Source organism: Phoxinus phoxinus, assembly GCF_949152265.1.
Source record: "Phoxinus phoxinus genome assembly, chromosome: 25".
Classification (NCBI taxonomy): Eukaryota; Metazoa; Chordata; class Actinopteri; order Cypriniformes; family Leuciscidae; genus Phoxinus; species Phoxinus phoxinus.
The window spans coordinates 3,832,099-3,854,548 of NC_136900.1; the positions used below are offsets into that span (position 1 = coordinate 3,832,099).

Here is a 22,450-nt window from a genome sequence, read left to right on the forward strand (position 1 = left end):
TTAAACCAGTCAAATGGCCGTGATCAGACTGGTTGCTTACAGACGCTTTGCTGCGGGCGCTCAGTCAGCCGCGGCTGGTAAGCAACCAGTGATCACGGCCATTTGACTGGTTTAATTGGAATAAAATTATGCAAAAGAGCATAATCATATTCAACAGATGCATGATAAATGAGCTAGAGAGGAAGGAACACAAAACACAAATTCTGCCAAAAATCAATGGTTTCTGAAACTTGCCAGAGTTAGACTAGTCAGGTCACGTGACATGCCAGTGGCGGCTCCTGCCAGCCAGCTGAAGATTGACCTCGACTCTATTTTTACTCAAATAAGGAGAGAAACCATTAAGAATAGATTGATTAGAATCTGTTGTTTCACTCCATGCTTTGTTTAAAAAACACATCCTCTTGCTAATAACAAAACCATTTCAGTACTCTATACTCAACTTTTTATGTTTAGAAGATTAATTTGGGGCACCTAATAATCCAGTGACAGGTAAAAGCACACTGCAAAAAGATAAAATTAACTTGTCAATAATAAGACACAAAACCGCTACAATTTACGTAGGCTATCTGATACTGATGCATTGCAAACTGCTAAATTTTTAGAAACCTTGAAGAAAAAAACGCTAGACAGTTTTGCATTTTTTTGCATTCAGCCATGGAATGAGTTTAAATGCTTACCACTTAACTTTATGCGTAGTGTCAACTACAAAACAAATAATGTATAGCTGGTGAAAAAAACCGATGTCATGACAAAAGGCCCCGCTGGGATTCGAACCCAGGATCTCCTGTTTACTAGACAGGCGCTTTAACCAACTAAGCCACGGCGCCTCCGTGTGACAACTGCAAAATACGGCTCTTGAAGATTGTAGGTGTGATCATCATTATCATTTGATTTGTTTGAATGCTTATAGTCATCTAGCTAGCACACTAAACGTTTTCGGTGCGTGCAAGCCTGTTTGACAATATATTTTATATTCTTGCATAGCAAAGTTAGCATGGTGGCATTTTTTGAAAATGTTTGTTCAAACTTTAAAATCAGCCGTGATTTCATATTTTGAATTTAAATTATTGCCGCTAATAATAATTAATGCCGCTGTATTCGAGACTAAGCGAATCCCATCGTGAATTATGTTCGTTAACTCATGTGCCCCGAAATCGCGAGATGAGGAAAACAATCCAGTGTCATTTGTTTTGTATAATTGTTTGTGTTGCACGTTTTATTGGTGCAAAGATGAGTAATGTATGAGCATTTTCGTACGTTTTTATCACTTAAGCACTACGATTTTAAAATCATGTATTTACAGCAACTACTGAACAGACATTTTGAAGTTTCTTTTAAAATGCAATGTATTGAAAATAACATAATTAATTGCTCTGTAAACACTTGTATTTTTTGCAACACTACAAGTGTCACAACGGGTAATCAAAAGATCTTTACACATTGGCAGTCTTCACACTGAACACTTGGGCAAAACATTTTTTACGAAATAAGTCATACAAGTAGACAAGTGGTCAAGTCAAGTGCAAAAACCGAAAGTGTGGGTATTATTTTGGAAAGGGTTTTCTTCTCAGAACATGCCCGTCGCGCGGCGATGGCGTCATCAGCACCGGAAGCGAGCGCCGTGCACGCGGGTTCACCGCAGCTGTAATGTTGACTCAAGTTGAGTTTGATACTGGGAAGTTCAGCGCTGGGATCATGTAAATATCTACAACATGGGGATAGAATAACTGTAATTATAATGGCACAGTCGCTATTTTATACATATAATCAGAGTTTAGAACATATTTGGCTATATTATTAATATATGACTGAAACTAATAATGTGTTCTTTCAAATGTTTTGATCTGATTGAAGATACTTTATCTCACTGTTGACATCCGCACTGATGAACAAGCGAACTGTTGTGTAGCTGTTGGGCGGATGAGGAAGATGATGAAGATGATGGGGGACGGGTTGTGTTTTGATGGGAAGGCTGTGCTGGCCCCTATGGTCCGGGTGGGCACTCTTCCCATGAGACTGCTGGCACTGGACTGTGGAGCAGATATTGTGTACTGTGAGGTGAGGATGAGCATTCACAGCATCATGTCACATCTCAGTCCATGACTCAAGTATTTGCACTGCAATATTGATAAAATTGAGTTATGGCTTTTTGATATTCCAGGAGCTGATTGACATCAAAATGGCCCAGTGTAAGAGAGTAGTGAACGGTACGTCTGTTTCTGTTGGACATATCAGATATCCGGGGATATTATATAACATGTAGTGTGTAAAATGAGTTCACATTCGACAAAATATGATTGTTAAAGGGATAGTTCACTTTGAAATAAAATTTTGGTACGTTTTAGCTTACCTGAAGTGCATCCAAGATGTCGGTGTCTTTGTCTCCGCAGTAGTTTACATTTTGATATTTTTAGGTCAAACCGTTCTTGTCTGTCAGTCATATAATGCAGGTCTATAGGCACTGTCTCCAAAAGCATGCAGAGAAAAGTCCAAATAAAAAAATTCCCCATCGTAAATGCACATTGATGGCCTAAGAAACGAAACAAGCAGTTTGTGTGATAAAACGAACAGTATTTATATCGTTTTTATCTCTTTTCCACAACCACGTCCATCTGATCTGTTTACACCGGATTTCTTCCCCGGAAACTAATCTAACCGCCTTCGATTTGACGTTGCATTTTTAAACTCAGCAGAAACGCGTGTGATTGGCTGTACGGCTCAACGTATGCCTTTGATTGGCCTGAACAATGAAGCGAGTAATGTGTCAAGATAGAAGGCTTACAAATTGGGAATAAGTAGAAACTCAACACTCCCGGATGAGTTCGCGCGAGCTTAGGCCATCAATGTGCACTTACGATGGGGAATTGTTTAATTTGGACTTTTCTCTGCATGCTATTAGAGACAGTGCCTATAGACCTGCATTATATGACTGACAGACAAGAATGGTTTGACCTAAAAATATCAAAATTGAAACTACTGCGGAGACAAAGACACCGACATCTTGGATGCACTTCAGGTAAGATAAAACGTACCAACATTTAATTTCAAAGTGAACTATCCCTTTAATGGTTCTAGTCTGTTTTAGGGATCCATTTAGCATGTTAATGTGTGTGCAGATGTTCTGGAGACGGTGGATTTCGTTGCTCCGGATGAGCGTGTGATGTTTCGCACCTGCAGGGAAGAGAAGAGCCGCGTGGTCTTTCAGATGGTCAGTGTCTAAGGATTACTGCACTTCAGAATTAAAATGTCCTGATCATTTACTCTCCCACATGTAATCCAAGATGTGCAGGTCTTTCTTTCTTCAGTGGAAAACAAATGAAGGTTTTTGAGGAAAACGTTCCAGGATTTTTCTCCATATAGTGACTTCAATGGTTGAAGGTCCAAATGTGAGTTTCAGTGCAGCTTCAAAGTCTCGACACGATCCCAGCCGAGGAATAAGAGTCTTATCTAAACAAACCAGCGGCCATTTTATTAAAAAAAAAAAAAACATTTAGGGTAAACATACCTATTAAGCTCAAGTACCCATTAAGCACACTACCATCTTGGAGCTCAGATTATAAAAAGAAACAGCAATGTATTATCATATTTGATGTATTAACCAATTGATGTGTTTGTTATTACATACCTCCTGTAATTTTAAACCAATCAGACCATTGCACACTGACATATGTGTATCCATGTGTCTGGTGGCCATTTTGAAAGCTGTCTGAAAACTTACGCCAGAAGAGGAGCCCCTCAAATGTGCATTTTTAATATGTTTAAGCCTTTATTTTGGCTAAGTACATCTACTTATTGCAAAATTAAGAGATTAATGTTTAGACTTTTGCATATTATAACCTGGAACCTGGTTGTGGGAAATAATTACAGTTAGATCTAAAAGATAGTTTTAACAACATAGCCAGCTTACTAGCTGTATAAGATTGTGTGCTACACTAATATATTACTTCACAGGCATTAATGGCTCGTACTTTTTAAATCCATAATATTATAATTTTACATTTTATTGATAGTCTGTGGTTTTAAACTGCTGTAATTTTTAAAGAATTCATATTATTGTTAGTGATAAAACCAAACCATCGGCCATTTTATTAAAAAAAACAAAACATTTATGTACTTTTTAACCACTAATGTGCATTACATAATCACGTTGAAAGGTCACGCGTGCCCCGGTTAAAAAATGTAGAGAGAAAAGAGCGTAAAGAAAGAGTACCTGAAAACTATACTTGAGTAAAGGTACAGATACTTTACAGTGAAAATGACTCCATCACAAGTTGATGAGACTCTTATTCCTCGGCTGGGATCGTGTGGAGACTTTAAAGCTGCACTGAAACTCACATCTGGACCTTCGACCCGTTGGACCATTATAGTCCATTATATGGAGAAAAATCCTGCAATGTTTTCCTCAAAAACCTTAATTACTTTTCCACTGGAGAAATAAAGACATCTTGGATGACGTGGGGGAGAGTACATTATCAGGACATTTTAATTCTGAAGTGAACTAATCATTTAATATATCCTGACTGCATTATTATTATTTTTACAATATAATGCTGCTTGTGTTTCAGGGAACGGCTGATCCAGAGAGAGCCCTGACTGTGGCTAAGCTTGTGTGAGTTGGAGTCATTTTATTATTATTTTTTTATTTCCGTTGCTATCATATATCCCTTGTGTTGTGTTCTGCTCACTTACTGACTTCACTCAGACAGATAAGTTGGGGAGAGCCGGGACAGTTGAAACACTTTTCAGATAAACGTCATTTTCTAAGATAAGGTTACAGATCGATGTTTTTTGTGTGTGTGATCAACAACTCATACGTGTTCTCTTAGTATCATGTGTTATTCTGTACAAATATAGAATTATTTAAGTAAAAATTGACTTTGAACGGTAGTTGTGCTTTGTTCCAATGGTTGCAGCACAGGGGTGGGACGGATGAAACAGAACAGTTTAAGCGGCAACTATTCATCTAATGCTTGTTTTTATGAACAATACCTGACAAGTAACTTATGTACATATTGTTACAAACATATTTTGTAATTTATTTTAAGGTAAAGGTTAATTTTAACCATTTTTGTTATATCGCCCAATAAACATAGGCGATAAGCCTATGCGCATTTTGCATAATCTTTCTAATAAGCTATTTTGACGAAGACAGACAAATCCGTTTACAATTAATTTTCTTACATTTCTTCCTTGAGTCATATTGAGTGTTTGCTAGTTGAATATCCTTAACAGCGGTTTTCCTATGACCAGGTTTAACTGGCAGGAGGCGCTGTTTCAACCGTCCCGACAGCGCCTGTTAAACCTGTTTTTCCCTTAAACTAACAAACTCTGATAGTGCACACTTAAGGGTGTGTTGCAGGACTTAAGGGTGTGACACCTGCCGTATTATCATTACAATAACACATGAAACAATACAACTTGTAGGTCAAAAAAAAAGTACAGCATGAAAGAATTCACTCGCTGGACTCAAAACAGCTTCCGGCTTTACTCCACAACGGCATGCCGTACAGAAGAACTGTTTCCGCGGGTCTGGTAGGCGCTCCGTGATAGGGATGGGACGGTATGAAAATTTCATATCACGATTATAGTGACCAAAATGATCGTGATTATCAATATTATAACGGTTTTGTTAAAACGAGATGAAAGTGTTCAAAAAGAACTGATGCTCACACTGACAACATTTTTACAAGTTTTACATTTGAAAATCAACAAACATCAAATAAAACAAGCAGCTCTACGCACTTTTTTTAAGCAAGATTCTATTCTGTGGCATTTCCTTCCTTATAATGACCGTCGTCATAGCAACGCATTATAAGCGCACATCCATGTATCACAACGGTTGCGCTCTCGTTTCATTCAAATACAACTTGCCGTCTTGCGTCTCCGTTTTTGATTGTATTGATAATGAAATCAGAGTTGATTTATTCTTTACAGAAATTGATAATATTGTTGTGATCATCTTGTCTGGACGATTGTTTTGTAACGTTACGCTGTAGGCTACAAAATGGATTTATAAACGGGTAAGATTTAGAACAATGATAAATCTCAATTCAATATGTCCCCGTAATTATTTGGTAAAAAAAAAGAATCGGTGTAATAAGTGTACAATGTATTTATACATTATTATCCCATAAATGGCACTCTTAATAATAGTTGTGTTTGAACTTGTTCGTTTGTCTTTGGCTCAAAGCCACTGCAAACTTTTCTTCGCGGAAGCTTCACGTTTATTTCAAGCGAGTGAGATAAAATATTTCAACTCAAAATAACATTTCGTGCCCAATTATTTCCCAGACGTAGTTTTGGTATTGAAGTCATTAGCCTTGCGGTTCGCTATACAACAGCGGGTGCTGGTCATACAAGACGACTCGGCAGATTTTAAGTGTTTCTGTTGCAGCGACTTTTTGTTCTGCAGACAGGGTGACCATCCTCGATTAAGTTTCCCTCAGGACTTTTGTAAAAGCCTAAATATAACTACACCTCAGATTTGGTCCTCTTAAAATGTTCAAAAATCTCCTGAACACGATCACTAACGCAACTCCTTCTCGAATAAAAACCCCCAACATTGCGCGCTGCGCCTCCGTCAGACTGTTGCTGGCTGGACAGGATTTAGGCTACAGTGAGTTATTAAAATCGCGATAATAAAACACGGTTTAAATGCTAATTACATTTTAAACGATAATACTAACCGTCAGTACATTTTATCGTGGTTTATCGTGAAACCGGTAATCGTCCCATCCCTACTCCGTGATGTACGTGCTGACGAAATTTGACGTACATGACGTGAGTGGTTTTCAAGGAAATCTCAATGTTTCATCCGTCCCGCGTTACAATCGTCCTTTTCTTGTTTTTCTCTTCACCTTGTTACTCTTGTGGCGCTCCACCGGCCTACAGAAGATACCTTATAAATCGCTCATGTTAAATTATCACCACATATTGGATTCAATTCATTTATCAACTTGCTTTCTGTCGATTTGTATTTATTGTGTTACCGGTTTCTCAGCATATGGGATATTTAAAGTAGACCAAGTATTACCCAGTGTTCCTCCACTTATTAGACTCTACGCTTGAACTGATGTCTAATGCGGCTGCTTTTCCTCCGGGACAGGGAGAACGATGTGGCGGCCGTTGATGTGAACATGGGCTGTCCCAAGGAATACTCCACAAAGGTACGGGTTGCTTCTGTGTCAAACACACAGTCGGGGTTTAAGGTCTGAGGTCACATTGAAGATCTGGAGTTGAAATCATATTTAAAACTAGAAAGAAAGAAAAAATAGGATATTGAAAAACAAAGGAACATTGTCACTTAAAGGACACCACTTTTTTTGGAAATAGGCTCATTGTCCAGCTCCCCCAGAGTTAAACAGTTTTACCGTTTTCGAATGCATTCAGCTGATCTCCAGGTCTGGCGGTAGCACTTTTAGCATAGCTTAGCATAGATCATTGAATCTGATTAGACCGTTAGCATCCGAGCTGGGGACTATTTTCAGGCGCTGCGTAATATCATTGCGCTGCTGTACGGCAGTTCCTTGATTATTACGCAGAAATGAAAGGATAGTTTTAGTCATATTGGCCTAGAAAATCACAGCTTTTCATTTTCTGTCGCCTTAGTGCACGATGTAACTACAGAAGAGTCAAGTTTTAAATAGGAAAAATATCGAAACTCTTTGGTCTTTTTTTTGAGAGGGATGCTAACGGTCTATTTAGATTCAATGATCTATGCTAAGCTATGCTAGAAGTGCTACCGCCAGACCCGAGATCGGCAGAAAAAACAGTAGTATTATTTTTCCATTGGCATGTGGATTATTGCAGAAAATAAGCTCTGTGACCAACAAAAACTAGTGATTCTTACACGTTCTCTTTATCTTGAAAATCTGCACAATTGAACACTATAAACAAACTAAAACACGGTCACATGACTTCAGCGTCACCATCACTGAGCTTCTGACAACTCTTTCAGTCTTTGTTTAAAACATGTTTCCTGAAAGTTTGAGGTATAATAGTTTGATTATGAGGCTGTGAAAGCATCTAGTGACTCGATGAGTTTAAGTTTAATCTCCTCAACAACCTTTATTGTCCCATTTAGACACTTGTTAGCAACCGCTTTTTACAAGACAAGTAAAAGCTTATAAAAATCACAAGTGTTTTACTGATGTATTTTATGTTGTAGAATAAAAGGTGAGAATATCTTGAGCTTGTGTTCACTCACCACAGATCATCTTTCAACCATTTCAACCAAAAACCCATTCAGGACGGTGGAAGTGCTGGAAACTACATCATCCCTGCAGCTCTTTAGTGTTATGATGATAACTTCATTACTAATAAAAGAAAAGAATGAAATTAGAAAACATGGTGATCTGTGCTCAGACTATTGTCTGTGTTGTATTATAATAATGGACATGTTTTCTATGATCATTTATTTCTGCTGCGGTTCAACATGTCACATTGATCTCACACAGGGAGGAATGGGTTCGGCACTTCTCTCTGACCCGGAGAAGATCGAAGCTGTAAGTTTTCTTCGTTTTTTCTTTTTTTATATCAGTTTTATAAGTATTATTAACTTTTTCTTTTTCAAACGTCTTGTCTTTTAGATTCTGAGCACTCTAGTGAATGGGATCTCGAAACCCGTCACGTGTAAAATCAGAATCCTTCCCACGGCAAGTGACGCTTTTCTGTGTTTTTAGTTGTATAATTTGTGTAACATTTTTAATAAGTAAGAAACCCTGATATAAAACCGCATATTGCTTGCTCCGGGTCATTAATGGACGCGTGATGTAATGTGCTCTTTCAGCTCGAGGACACCGTGCGTTTAGTGAAGAGAATCGAACGAACCGGAGTGGCGGCCATAGCCGTGCATGGCAGGTTAGAAGTGTTCACGTGTGTTTGCAGACCGATTCTCCTCATGTCTGCTTAGAGCATCTGTATATTTGAACTGTTGTTGTTGTCAGGATGAAGGAGGAGCGACCGCGGCACCCGGTCCACTGTGATTATATCCAGGCCGTCGCTGAGAGCGTGTCCATACCGGTCATTGCCAAGTGAGGCTTTACCCTGCATTACACTTATGCCACAACTAAGTCTTTTTGAATCTCATTTACATATGCAGTGCAGTTGGTATCGCTGGTTCCTGTTGTGACCGTTGTGTCTCATGACTTGTGTCTGCAGTGGTGGCTCTTCAGATATAGTGAAGAGCTTCGAGGACATCGAGACGTTTCGAGCGGCGACAGGAGCTTCGTCGGTCATGATCGCGCGGGCGGCCATGTGGAATCCCTCAGTCTTCCGCCAGCAGGGGGCGCTGTCTGTGGAGCGGGTCATGGAGGACTACATCAAATACGTAAGCGTTCATCAATTATTTAAACGACAAATATACGTGTAACAAATAAAACTCATGACAAAATATTGGGGGGGGGGGGGGGGGGGGGGGGGGGGACGACGACGACGACGACGACGACGACGACGACGACGACGACGACGACGACGACGACGACGACAATCCAACCCTTGACTCTGCATTGCGAGAGGCTCCTCCTGGTCATCTCTTGCTTCTAACTAAAGACCGGAAAATGCCTAAAAGCTGCTGACAAGGTGTACAGCAAACAAGCTAAGAACCCCAGAAATGAGTTTTTATAAGCTGTCGACCCCGAAAAACAAGTGTTTAGAACTTAAAAGTGGATCAGGCTGGAACGAAAGTGTAAATTGTGGGATCCTGACACTCAGTATGCACTAAACACTAATACACAGTTACGTGTGCTGTGAGTTAAACATTTGGTCACTGGTGAGTCAAATATCCAAATGTCAGTTTTATATATTATATTTCTGTAAGATAAGCGACCCTGTGTTGCCGATGACGTTCTCCTCCAGCGGGCGTACGCTAGTTCTCAGAGTAATGAGACACGTTACGCTCTGTCTCAACTGCCTGATCCACTTTTAAGTCCTTAAACACTCGTTTTTTGGGGTCGACAGCTTATAAAACGTATTTCTGTGTTTTTTAGCTTGTTTGCTGTACACTCGTCACACAGCAGCTTTTAGGCATTTCTCTGTCTTTAGTTAGAAGCAAGAAATGACCAGGAGGAGCCTCTTACAATGCAGTCAATGGAGACGGTTGGATTGCCCCCCCCTAAATAATCAAATAAAATTCATTTATAATATAGTATGATCATTAAGATGCATAATAAAACTTTAAAAGTAAATGTATCCGATGACTGAAATGGTTAATTAGTCTTCCATGAATATACTCTAACCCAGATGTATCTTCCTAATACTACTGTAAATAAATAATAGTAAAACTGTTGTTTATGAGTAGCAATTATGTTTTTTTCTCTTATGTTTTCTAACAGGCTGTTCGCTATGAGAATAACCCGTTCAACACCAAATACTGCTTATGTCAGATGCTCAGGGACAGAGTTGAGTCTCCATTGGGGAAACGGTTGCATGCAGCTCAGACCACTGAAGAAATATGGTAACGCATGGAAGTTATGCTTATATATATATATGTACTGTATGTCAAAATATATATTAGGGGTGTAACAGTTCACAAAATTCACGGTTCGGTACGACGTTTTCAATACAGCAAAAAAATAAATGCCAGAGATTAAAGGTATAGCGGAGGATCTTTCCTAATTTTAGAAAAGACCCGCCCTCTCCAATTTTTTTAAAAATGCACATGCGCAACACTCTATCTGCTCCCGACTTGTGCCAGGGCTAGCATTGCTAATCATAGCTTACATTAACTTTTACTAGCAGTGATTTTAAATGGATTTCTCCAGATAGCATGACAAACTTTACCTGTCGAGTAGAATCGACTGTGGCATCAGTGGGAAGCCCAACCTGTGCTTTTAGCGCACGCCAGCGTGTGAAATATTCTCCCAAAATCACTCTGGTCTTGTTTCTATATTCTGCGGCCTTTCTCTTCTTATCATACACTTCGTATACATTTTTTCTCTTTCGACCCTCAGCTATTTTCAAAGGAATGGCTGAAACTGTAACTCATCATCACACATAATACACCAGAAAGTGCGCATGCGCAGAAAGCGAAAACATAGGGACGAGTACGTACGACGGCCTTACGTAAACATATCACCAGAATGATTGACACTTAGGGGGACCAATAGTATAGGCTACCCACCCGGAAAAAGAAAATCCTCCGCTATACCTTTTAATAAAAAAAAATATATATTTATTAAAACTAACATCATAAAGTATGATTTTATTTTACTTAGAACAATGATGGAGCTGTACTTCTCCATCTTCTGGGGTATCATCTTTGCAGCATATCAAAATAAAAAAAATAAAAAATGTAATATTGTAGTAGTTATAAACAGATTTATTTTATTTTTATTTTAAGTTTGCAAGGCTCCAGATTAACATTTGAGGGCAGCAATTTTATTCATAATGTCAAAATAATTCAAAAGCAAAACGATTATAAAATAAATATGTGGGAGTGGCAGCAAACTACTGGTTACAATGGTAATTTAATGTCTTTTTTATTTTTAAATAAGCGTAAGTTTTCCTACATCTTGAAACTTTTAGTTTTATAAATTGGGGGAAATCTTTGAAGGATGAACAAATAATGTTTTGATAATCACATTAAAAATAACATTTGAGTTTTGAAGTGCTTGAAAAAGATGTGTGACGTACTTGAAAGCATTTCACTATTCCTGCCAAACTTCCACGGTTGCAGTGAGTGTTACTACAGTACATCCACAGTGAATGTTCAGATCTGTGGACTTAAAGCCTATAACTAGTTCATTCACGGCACAATGTGTCTCCTGGTTTCCACGTCAGCGCTGTTTGATCTAATAGAGATCTACGGTTAATAACGAAGAAATGTGAATGCTTCTCGCTAGCATAACTAGCGAGTGCTTCTCGCAGCGATGTAATTACTTCAGTGGTGAATTCAAAAGCTTTCTTTACTGGATCTCTCAGCGCTGTGTAGTAACAGTGTCGCTTGAACAAGATCGGCTCGCGCTGCACTCACATTGGTCCAAACTGATAAACTGATTAAGCACAAATGAGCAGCGCAGTTTCGTTCCGCTTTCATTACGTTTGCCAGTTGATGTTGGACAACGCTCTGATGGTCGCGCCAGCGCCACTGCTAACTAAATTTTGGTCTGCAAGAAAAATGGTCCGACGTATAGTTCGGTTTGTAATGTGTACCGAACCGAAAGCCTTGTACCGTTCAATATGTGTATCATTACACCCCTCATATATATATACACACACACACACACACACACACATACATCTACCCACACATTAATAATGTTTTTTTTTGTGTGTGTGTGTGTGTGTGTGTGTGTGTGTGTGTGTGTGTGTGTGTGTGTGTGTGTGTGTGTGTGTGTGTGTGTGTGTGTGTGTGTGTGTGTGTGTGTGTGTGTGTGTGTGTGTGTGTGTGTGTGTGTGTGTGTGTGTGTGTGTGTGTGTGTGTGTGTGTGTGTGTGTGTGTGTGTGTGTGTTTTGCAGTGAGGTGTTTGGATTGACTGACTTCTACATGAAGACCAGCGCTGAGCTGAAAGCTAGGAAAGCTGCCCTACACACCAACGGGGATCAGTCCGAGATCCCTAAACTAGAGGATGATGTCATCACAATGCCGGTCCGCTTTGAAAGGTGAATTGTGAGCCTCTCATGAAAGCACGTTGGCTTGTGCACTTGTTACGGCCGCTAGGGGTCAGCAGCAACAGGAGAAGGAAGAGAGACATGGCAAAAAACATTACGTTTTATTTTTAAAGGGGTTTAGCATCAGGGGCAGACAAGCCAAAATAACCAAAAACAAAGTTTAATAGAACTAAATTCTTCTTACTTGATATCGCTGATGGATAAATTTAAATTATTTTCAACCAAAATCTGCTTTCTTGAAGGTTTTCAATCTAATTTAGGATCGTACAATAACACACATACACGAATGTTAGCTATACCATCTACAAAACTCATGCACCGCTAATATATGAATATTCATTATTTATATTACTTTTAATATACCAAAACTATCTTCTTTTTACCTCTACAATTCCTAACACAAAAAGCAAGAAAACTAAATGCAATTTAATCTTGCCTACCTCCCTAAACTAAAACTATGTGAAAAGATAGATATACAAAATAAAATGGCGTCAAACCCCATACAAGAATATTTACAGATACAAGTTTGTAGCAAACTTGTTCGTAGTCAATCTGGCGTGGGTCAGCATGAATAATCACAGGTCCACAATCTCACATGATCACTCACAATCTCTAGACTAGACACGGCACAAAGTAATAGCAAAAACAGTCTACAGCCAATCACACGAGGGCAGAGGTTGAGTGTTCCTGCGGCCTTATATCTGGATGAGGTGTGAAGGAGGACCAATCACAGCCTGCAGGAAATGATCTCAAGAAACCTGCACACAGACAATATACACTGGACAGGAGGAACAAATGTTGTCGGTTAACACGGGTAGCAGTGTTCTGTATTAACAGTTGTGTTTCCCAGACGGGATTATCCACCTCAGATCTCTCCAAAGATGTTCCTACTGGAATGGAGCCGGAAGGAAAAGCTTGATCAGCCGGTGTATGAGACGGTCAGTTCCCCGTCAGACTGTGTGATGGCAGCAGTGCTTCTCAACCAGGGCCTCAAAACACTTATGATTTAAGCTTTTAACCAGTATTAAAATAAGACAAAACATATTAGTTATTTCAATCCACCAAATGTAAAATGTTTTGTTTTTTTCGTTTGAAGAACCATGATTCCCCTAGTCTTGAAAAACCTGAATATATGAAGTAGCTGAATTTTAAAAGTGTGACTATGTAAAAGTGTAAAGTGTGCGCCACACACACACACACACATATATATATATATAATGTATGTATGTTTATATTTATGTGTATATATCAGAAATGTGATTTTTACAAATTTACGTATTTTCCTACTTTAAACAGTTTGTCCCACGCGAATAGCGTAAATTCGATACAAAATATTCTATATATACGTGTCATTTTTATTTATCCATATGAAAATAATTCCATTATACATTGTCCGTTGTTGTGGACAATGTGTAGTTGAGAAGCACTGGTGTATAGGATTGCACTAACCTATTAACCTGTGACCGCTTGTTCTTAGGAACAGCGAACTCAAGATCGAGCTTTCCAGTCCACGGTTACTGTGGCCGATAAGAAGTACCGCTCTACCCTGTGGTGAGTTCGCTGTCTGATACGTCACATACACTCCTGGGCAAAAAAGGAGAGACCGCTCGTCTGGAGAGACTGTTTATGATTTATGGGGATTATAAAAATAGGAGTGGGTGGATTTATATCAGTATAGGCTTGTTGTTTACACACATCTGTGTTCAAACGCCTTATAAAAGTGAATTGTGCATAATAGGTCCCCTTTAAAAAGACTTTGCAGTGTCAGAGAAACATCACAGACAGAATGAAGTTTCTTCAGAATGAGGAAGTTGTGTGTGGAGTTATGAATGGTCAAGCTCCAGAGTAATGTCTTCAGGAATATAATAATTAGAGCCGGGACTTTAACGTTCCGCGGTGCAAAAAATAAGTGAGATTAAAATGCGTTAAAAAATTCTGACTCCATGAATTAAATAAAAGTTCAATGTGCAATAAGGTTATGTTTACACTTAAATAGTTACAGCATGGATGTAATGAGAATTTAAACCATTTGAACCCAGCATTTAAATGTAAAATGTTACGAGAGAGAGAGAGAGAGAGAGAGAGAGAGAGAGAGAGAGAGAGAGAGAGAGAGAGAGAGAGAGAGAGAGAGAGAGAGAGAGAGAGAGAGAGAGAGAGAGAGAGAGAGAGAGAGAGAGAGAGAGAGAGAGAGAGACAGAGACAGAGACAGAGACAGAGACAGAGACAGAGACAGAGACAGAGACAGAGACAGAGACAGAGACAGAGACAGAGACAGAGACAGAGAGACCCTCTCCACACCAGCTCAGTATCCAAACAGAAGAAGAGGCAGAACAACCGTTACATCCTGTTTTGTCACTTCCCCGACCGTGTGATTTAATCACCTAGGTGTGAGATATTCAAACTGACCAATCAGAGCATCACAATTTTCCCCATTGTCCCAAACCTCCGGCCCACAGGCCAATATCACCGCTATGCTGGAAATGTCTTAATGAAAAGCAGTGTCTTTGTTGCATTGAAATAATCTTGGATTATTTCCAACCTTACACGCGTTATTTTTTGTGTAATTAATTAATCTTAATTAACGGTTAACATTTTTTAACGCATTTTAATCGCACTTATTTTTTGCACTGCGGAACGTTTCTCACTGGATGAGTTTAGGCGGACCGATTATACTGGAGCACCAATAGCGTTCATAACCGTCTATGTTCATAACTTGATAACTTCAGACAACAACAAACCACAGTGAACATGAACAAAGAAGCTGACGAGACCGCTTTGGTTGGCCCCGTGGATGGGACATTTTGTTATAAAAAAACGAACGGCGTTGATAAGAGCATGGTTGTGTGCAAGCTGTGCAACAAGGAATTCGGAACGGCTATTGCTACACTTAATGGCAAAAATAGCACTGGTCTGCTGGACTTGGTTGAACAAAAATAAACAATATTGTGTTGCTTAAGCTTATGTATTCAGTCATAATTCAATGGTATACTAAAAATCCATGTGAAAATAATTACTTCTCAGTGTTCTCAGGTCAAATATTTATATGCGATTAAAATGCGATTAATTTCAATAAATTAATTACAAAGCCTCTAATTAATTAGATTAATTTTTTTAATCGAGTCCCGGCTCTAATAATAAGTGAAAGCATCTGTAGCACAGGGAAGCATGAGCTGCTGCTTCACTGAGAAACACTGAGAATATTGCAGACATGTCTAAAGAGGAATGATCAGATGTCATCTCAAACCGCAAACACAAGAAGAGTCTTGAGGACGAGTCCATCGGGCTCATGTTTGGTCCAGATCTCAATATTTGGTCTCGCATTAAACTCAAACAAACTGGGAGACTTTTTTTCAACGGCTCATGAACGGGTTGAAGACATTAAAGGGGTGGTAAATGCCATTTTCACAAGATGTAAAATAAATCTGTGTGTGTGAAGTTCAGTGTTTGGAATAACGGCGTTTAAAATAACGGCGTTAGGTAACGACGTTATTTTTTCAGTAACGGGGTAATCTAACTAATTACTTTTCCCGTCGTTACAACGCCGTTAACGTTACTGGATGTTAAATGCGGTGCGTTATAAGCATTGATTGAATAAACTGTGTAATCCGATTCCGAACGCACCCCTGGCTCACAGCTAGTGAGGAGGTGGGTTAATAACGATGTAAGCGATTATGATTGGCTAAGGCAGAGTCATGTTTCATGGTAGCCAATCAGAGCCAATGTTTTTACACACATGCCAGCACACGCGCCAGGCGCCACACACACACACACACAACCGCGGCGCTAAACAGATTTGACGGAGCAGCAGAGATGGCGAGTCAGGAGCAATCCGATGAAAAGTTGGTGGAGATATAAGCACTACTTCAAATTCATTGTGGTCAAAGGCAAGAACGTGCATGTAATGTGTACATTATGTCCAGGAGCGAAGACTTTGTCGACATCCGTTGTAAGCCACTCTAATTTAATGAAGCATCTCATTGACACGCCGCGCGCATCTACAAAGCTATGGCAAAAAACACCGATATACCTCCACCACAGATGCTAGTTCGCCAGTTGTCTCTGGTTGAGAGAGTTTGATTTAATTTGCTAGAGTTATGCACTTTATATGGTGTAACCGTTTACTTTTCTTACAAAGATAAATTAATACTTGAAGTGCAGGATAAACCTCTTGCTGTCTGTCGACGTGCAATAAATATCGAAAGTTATGTACAAACACCCGTCTGTTCTACTCATTTCAACTGACTTGTGAAAACTGCTCACAAAAATCCAAATTCTTTGGATTATAGCAACTTTTTTTTTAAAACCAGTAACGCAAATAGTTACTTTCCCTGGTAACGAGTTACTTTTATTATAGAGTAATTCAGTTACTAACTCAGTTACTTTTTGGAACAAGTAGTGAGTAACTATAACTAATTACTTTTTTAAAGTAACGTTCCCAACACTGGTGAAGTTTTAGCACAAAATACCCCACAGATATGTTTATATAGCATGTTAATAGTCACTTTTTGAGGATTTGCAAAAATGCACCGTTTTGTGCCTGGCCCTTTAAATGCAAATGAGCTGCTGCAGAGGGCGGGGTTTCAAGAGCTTGTGTGTGTTAGCAGCTGCGATTACCTCACACACACTAAAATGACAGAAACTATTCTGCCATTAATGTTAAAACGGAGTCAGACAAAGATGGAGAGACTCAAGAAGAAGTGACACATGTAGAAGCAACAGGACGTCTCTGAATGGTTAGTTGATGAATTTATGTTGCTGATGTGGAGTTAACTATCTTCAATTAGCATATTCTGTCATGATAATCTATGAATTGCTCGTATAGGAACTGTTGTGAGATGCACACAGAGTGACTTTCTATTGCATGTGAAAAGATGGATGCTAAAGTTTGAGCTGACTCACACATAGGCTTGGGAATCGGTTCCTGGTTCCGGTTTGGAACCGGTTCCAAACATTCCGATCCATCGGAATCGTCCACGTCCACACGTTAACGATTCCACTAACGATTCCGAATGTTCCTTTCCATTAGGGCTGGGCGATAATTTGATTTTATTGATTAACTCGAATGTGTAGTGTACGTCGATATGTTTGAATGAAAATCGGTTTTCTCTTTAACATCTGCCAACGCTCGCTCTGGGCTCCCGTAGTTCCGAACGGTGCTCAGCGCGTTTGCCATAGAGCTACACAAACAACAAAGCAACTGAACAAGACCGCGGCTGCACAAGCACACCCGCCAAAAACATTTACAAACTGAATCTGCAGGGCTGCCAACTCTCACGCATTCACCGTGAGACTCGCGCAGTTGTCACTTTCCACGCGCTCTCACGCCACACACCCATTTTCTCATGCAGAGAAAATCCCGAAGCAAAGAGGACACTGACACCGACAGAGAAGGTTACGGTACTATTGATATAAAACAAATTCTCAGCTCTCAGATTCTGTCAATTTAATTACAAAATTCAAATAAACACCGTTTTGGCGCTTGTAAATGTGATGTGACAGATCTCAGTTCAAGCGGCACGTGAACCGATCATCTGTTACTATTAACTGTACAGATTTTCATCTGTAAATTAACTTCGAATGATCAATAGGTAATTTGAAAGATACAGTTCAACTTACCGAAATGTAATAAAATCGATCGATCAAGTGTTTTCAACCGCAGAAAGAGGTCCATAAACCGCTCAGTCACATAACGTTACGTTCACCTCAGGAAAGCCATTTAATAACCATAGCACGTAGTTGGACTTAAACAATTGTCTGTAGAGAGGAGTATTTTGCTAAATATTTATTTGGCTAAATATGATAACTATATTACATATTTATTATATTTTTACCTATATCATTAAAATATTATAAGTATTTATATATTATCATTATAAAAACACGCATTTTATTATAATTTGAGATGCTATTTTTAACCCCAAGGGGGACTAAGTGTGATTACAATACAAAGCTTTGTTTAAGAAATGTTTACTTTTTTTTTTTTTTTTAGAAATTTCAAAGCTTTCAACTTCTGTATTGATATTGCACACTTGGTTTTCTTTCTCTAAAACCACTTTAAATTAGACATTCAAAGCCAACAACTCTCAAAGCCACCCTGTAAGTGTTCAGCAAATGGTACAGGAATCGATATGGGAATCGATAAGGAATCGCATCGATAAGCAGACTTGACAATGGCATCGATATCGATAATTTCTTAATGATGCCCATCCCTACTCACACATGTGCTCGACTACAACAACTCTCTCTCTTCTCAACATGGACTGTGTTCCCGGGGGCGGGGCTTATGTACATTTTAGGGTTGGTGATGTCACTAACCCGGGAGGAATGTCGAGTAGTTCCTACCAGCCGTTTGTTGTAGTCCTTTTCTTTAAAAGCAAATATCTTCCTTTGAACTTTGAGCGTTGTAACTTTGCAGATGTTGTTTATGATCAAACGGCAACATTACACACTAACTAAAGTTAGAAAAGTGAAATCATACGTTACCACCCCTTTAACACTGACTCTTCTTCCTGTGAAAAGCCGTCTGAACGTTGCTATTCCTTATCTACAGTATCTGTGCAGTTCTTGCTCATTTCCTGGCCAGTGATTTGTGATTCAAATGAAGATTATTAAAGGGGTCATGACATGGTTTTTTTTATTTTATTATTATGTTCCCTTAGGTGCAATTATAGTATTACTATAGTTTTTTTTACAAAAAACTTTTAAAATGTAGTGATTTATGACCTTTTCCCACCCTGTTTCTCATCCTCTGATTCAAACAGTCTGTTTTGGGGGTGTTTCCCCTTTAAGAGTTCAGTGTTAACGCCCACTGTTATGATTGGCTAACGTCAGTGCCTATGCATCAATTATTAACGCCCCCAGCCAGAACATTTGCGGATTCGGCGTAACTGTTTAATAGCGGGTGATGCATGCGAAGCGATGGCTCTTGCAATGATAAAACCTTATTATGTTTGAGCCGGAATCAGAGGAAAATGAACATCACCACAACAACGAAGACTGGATCAGCCCGTGTCCACATGGAAAGTGAAACTATTTTGAATTAATAAAAAAAAATTAACCCAAGACACTTGAAAACGGATTATTGTTGCATAATTATCCTATAGCTTCATTTTCTAACAGTTTAACATTATTTAACTAATTCCAATGAAAATGCATGCACAGACAGGCCATCTTAGAAGATGCAGCATTGATAAAGGCAACATTTTTAATTTTCTATCACATGTAGGCCTACTAGAAAGGCGACATATTTTCAAGATTCTCTTATACAAATGTGTTTATATTAGCCATGGTAAAAAGTAAGTTTGCGTCGTCGTTATTGAGCCCAGAAGAGTCGGCACGGACTTATCTTTGAGCAACAGTTTTCTGGCAAAGCCAAGCATCATATTGGCATTTTTTCCTCAAAACAGTCATCCTTCAAATGTATAGAACACTGCCGTGACTGGGACGTCCGCAAAAATAAAGTGCATCCATTTTTCCCTGACGACTGGATCTTTCAGCGTATTTAAAAAGTAGTTTAAAGTTTTAAATACATTACTTACAGTTTGCGTCGTCGTTGTTGAGCCCAGAATAGACGGCACGGACTTATCTTTGAGCAACAGTTTTCTGGCAAAGCTCAAAACAGTCATCCTTAAAATGTATAGAACAAACGCTTAAACTAACACTGCCGTGACTGAGACGTCCGCAAAAAATAAAGTGCATCCATTTTTCCCTGACGACTGGATCTTTCGCAGCGTATTCAAAGATGTCGTTTGTCCACAGCCAGGAACAGCACATCTGCGACGTCGTAATCTCCCTGTACACAGAGTCAGACCCACTCGCTGTCCGTCGACTGAACACTTGTGAGGCGCGCGGCGCGCGGGCGCGACAATGATACGAAATGAGCGTAGTTGCCTTGCGCTTTAAGTGTAGTTGTCTTGTGCTGGAGGCGGTCATATGCAAACGCTGGTACGTCACTTCGTACCGTGACGTCACTTCTTACCATGGATCCAGAACGAGCTGTATTTAGAGCTTGATTAAATAAATGATTCGTTTATAATGGGGAGGACGTCTTAAGCTATGAAACTTGCAGGACGTTTTAATGGTACAAAGACCTCTTATATACCTAAAGATCAAGGCAAATTTGGTTTCTCATGTCATGACCCCTTTAAAAGAGCCCTAACTATTTAGCCATTTTTAGCTCGGCCCTTCATGCACACTGTAGTAATTCAGAGCGTGACACTGTGGTTATGTGTGTTCTTCAGGGAGAAGTCGAAGAAGTTTGCGGAGCAGGCCGCGGCCGTGGCGTGTCTGCGCGCGCTCGGGCTCCCGGAGGGCCGGATCGGAGAGGAGAGCAGTGGACTGGTGAACAAGCGCAAGAGGGACGACAACAAATGTGCACCGCTAAATGACAATGAGTCAGCGACACGAAAGAGACATCTGAGTGAAGTGCCACAGGAAGAGGAAGAGGAAGTAATATGCAGGACGAAAGTTGTGAATGGTGACTGTGGTCCGACCACAAGTGAACACTGACACTCGCGTCTGATCTCACTGTAAAACATCCACTCCTCTTCATTTCTACACAAAGTGCCGCTTGACAAACTACCGTGTGCTTTGCATTCGCTTTTAAGTTTGTTCAATTCAGTTATCAAGTGCCATCTCTAGTAGTGTTTTCTATTAGACACACTGGTTTGGAGTTTGTTGCCAATGTTTCGCATGGAGGAATGGGTTTTTTTTACTTGTATAATAATTTTGATGGATTTCCTCCCTTCACCAGAAGAGCGCAGTGTAGCGCCAGTTACTTACAGGACAAAGTCAAAACTGCTCTGTGTCATGAAACTTAAGTTCATCATTGTGAAATAAAGCATTTTAACTATGCCTCTCGTGTATTAAACCAGGACAGCTTCAGTGACTCGCATGTGAGAGTTTGACTCTCAAACCCTAGTAAGTTGCGAAAACAAACGCAACAATAACAGAAGATTTCCTCTTTATTAAATGCCTTAAACTGGTTGGTACTCTTATCAAAGCAAGTGTGTGTTTTGAGACCAGTACCACTGTACACACAGAAGTAGATTTGCCACGAAAGTACCATGTGAGGTACAGGAAATGTTTGTTTGTTTTAATTTAATGGTACAAAATAAGTTCTGACAGCAAACGGTACATAAATGTACTTTTAACAAGCTTAAGGTACAGGCAAATTATGCAGCAAATCAGAGATCACACAATATTATTTTAAATAGAGAGTTGTGTTTAAGTAAAAAGGTTACTGGGAAGTTTCCTTACAATTATTGATCAGTATGGCCTATATCATTTCATTAATAACTTTCAGCTAGTCATTACTTTGCATTGTTATTATGCAAATTATAACTGGATAGATTTAAAATACCATATCAATCATAATATGGTCTATTCAACTACCAAGAATATAATCATTTTCACACACTGGCAAACTCCCTGTAAATTACCTGTGAACAGGACATACACACATGTCAACATGTTTACATACAGGAAACTATAGTGTTTCTGGAGAAATATGCCTATAAATAGCTGGATTACTTCAGTTTCAGACAGTGCATGTGTTCTTTGCATGTAAGTTTACTTTAACTTTGGAGAAAATCCACACTTAACCTTTAAATAAAACTAACAGCCTCTGCTATCAAGATAATCGGCAACGATATATTTTAGTGTCACATATTGCATGTACTTATGTAGCACATTAATAATTACATCCAACTAACCCAACAGTAAGTACATGTTAATATTACTCCGTACTTAAATGTATACATTGTATTTAAATGACAGTGTATCCCCCAAAATATGATAGATTCAAAAACAATTCAATTGTATATTAAGTCTCTTCTATTAA

At 39.2% G+C, this 22,450-nt stretch overlaps 1 protein-coding gene across 2 annotated transcripts; it reads left to right on the forward strand.

The window, feature by feature from the left end:
• Window positions 1-864: 864 nt before the first annotated feature.
• On the forward strand, window positions 865-21,463 carry dus2 (dihydrouridine synthase 2). 2 transcript variants are annotated; one of them, XM_079602979.1, is made up of 16 exons: window positions 865-1,697; window positions 1,855-2,058; window positions 2,162-2,207; window positions 3,117-3,208; window positions 4,566-4,609; window positions 7,106-7,166; window positions 8,457-8,504; window positions 8,589-8,654; window positions 8,789-8,859; window positions 8,946-9,032; window positions 9,160-9,328; window positions 10,332-10,453; window positions 12,457-12,600; window positions 13,460-13,547; window positions 14,087-14,160; window positions 20,850-21,463. In XM_079602979.1, the coding sequence occupies exons 2-16, from the start codon at window positions 1,921-1,923 to the stop codon at window positions 21,115-21,117; spliced, it is 1,518 nt and encodes a 505-aa protein (XP_079459105.1). In that variant the 5' UTR covers window positions 865-1,697; window positions 1,855-1,920; the 3' UTR covers window positions 21,118-21,463. The 2 variants fall into 2 exon arrangements, with proteins under 2 accessions (XP_079459105.1, XP_079459104.1); XM_079602978.1 differs by having other exon boundaries at window positions 887-1,729.
• The last annotated feature ends 987 nt before the right edge of the window (window positions 21,464-22,450 follow it).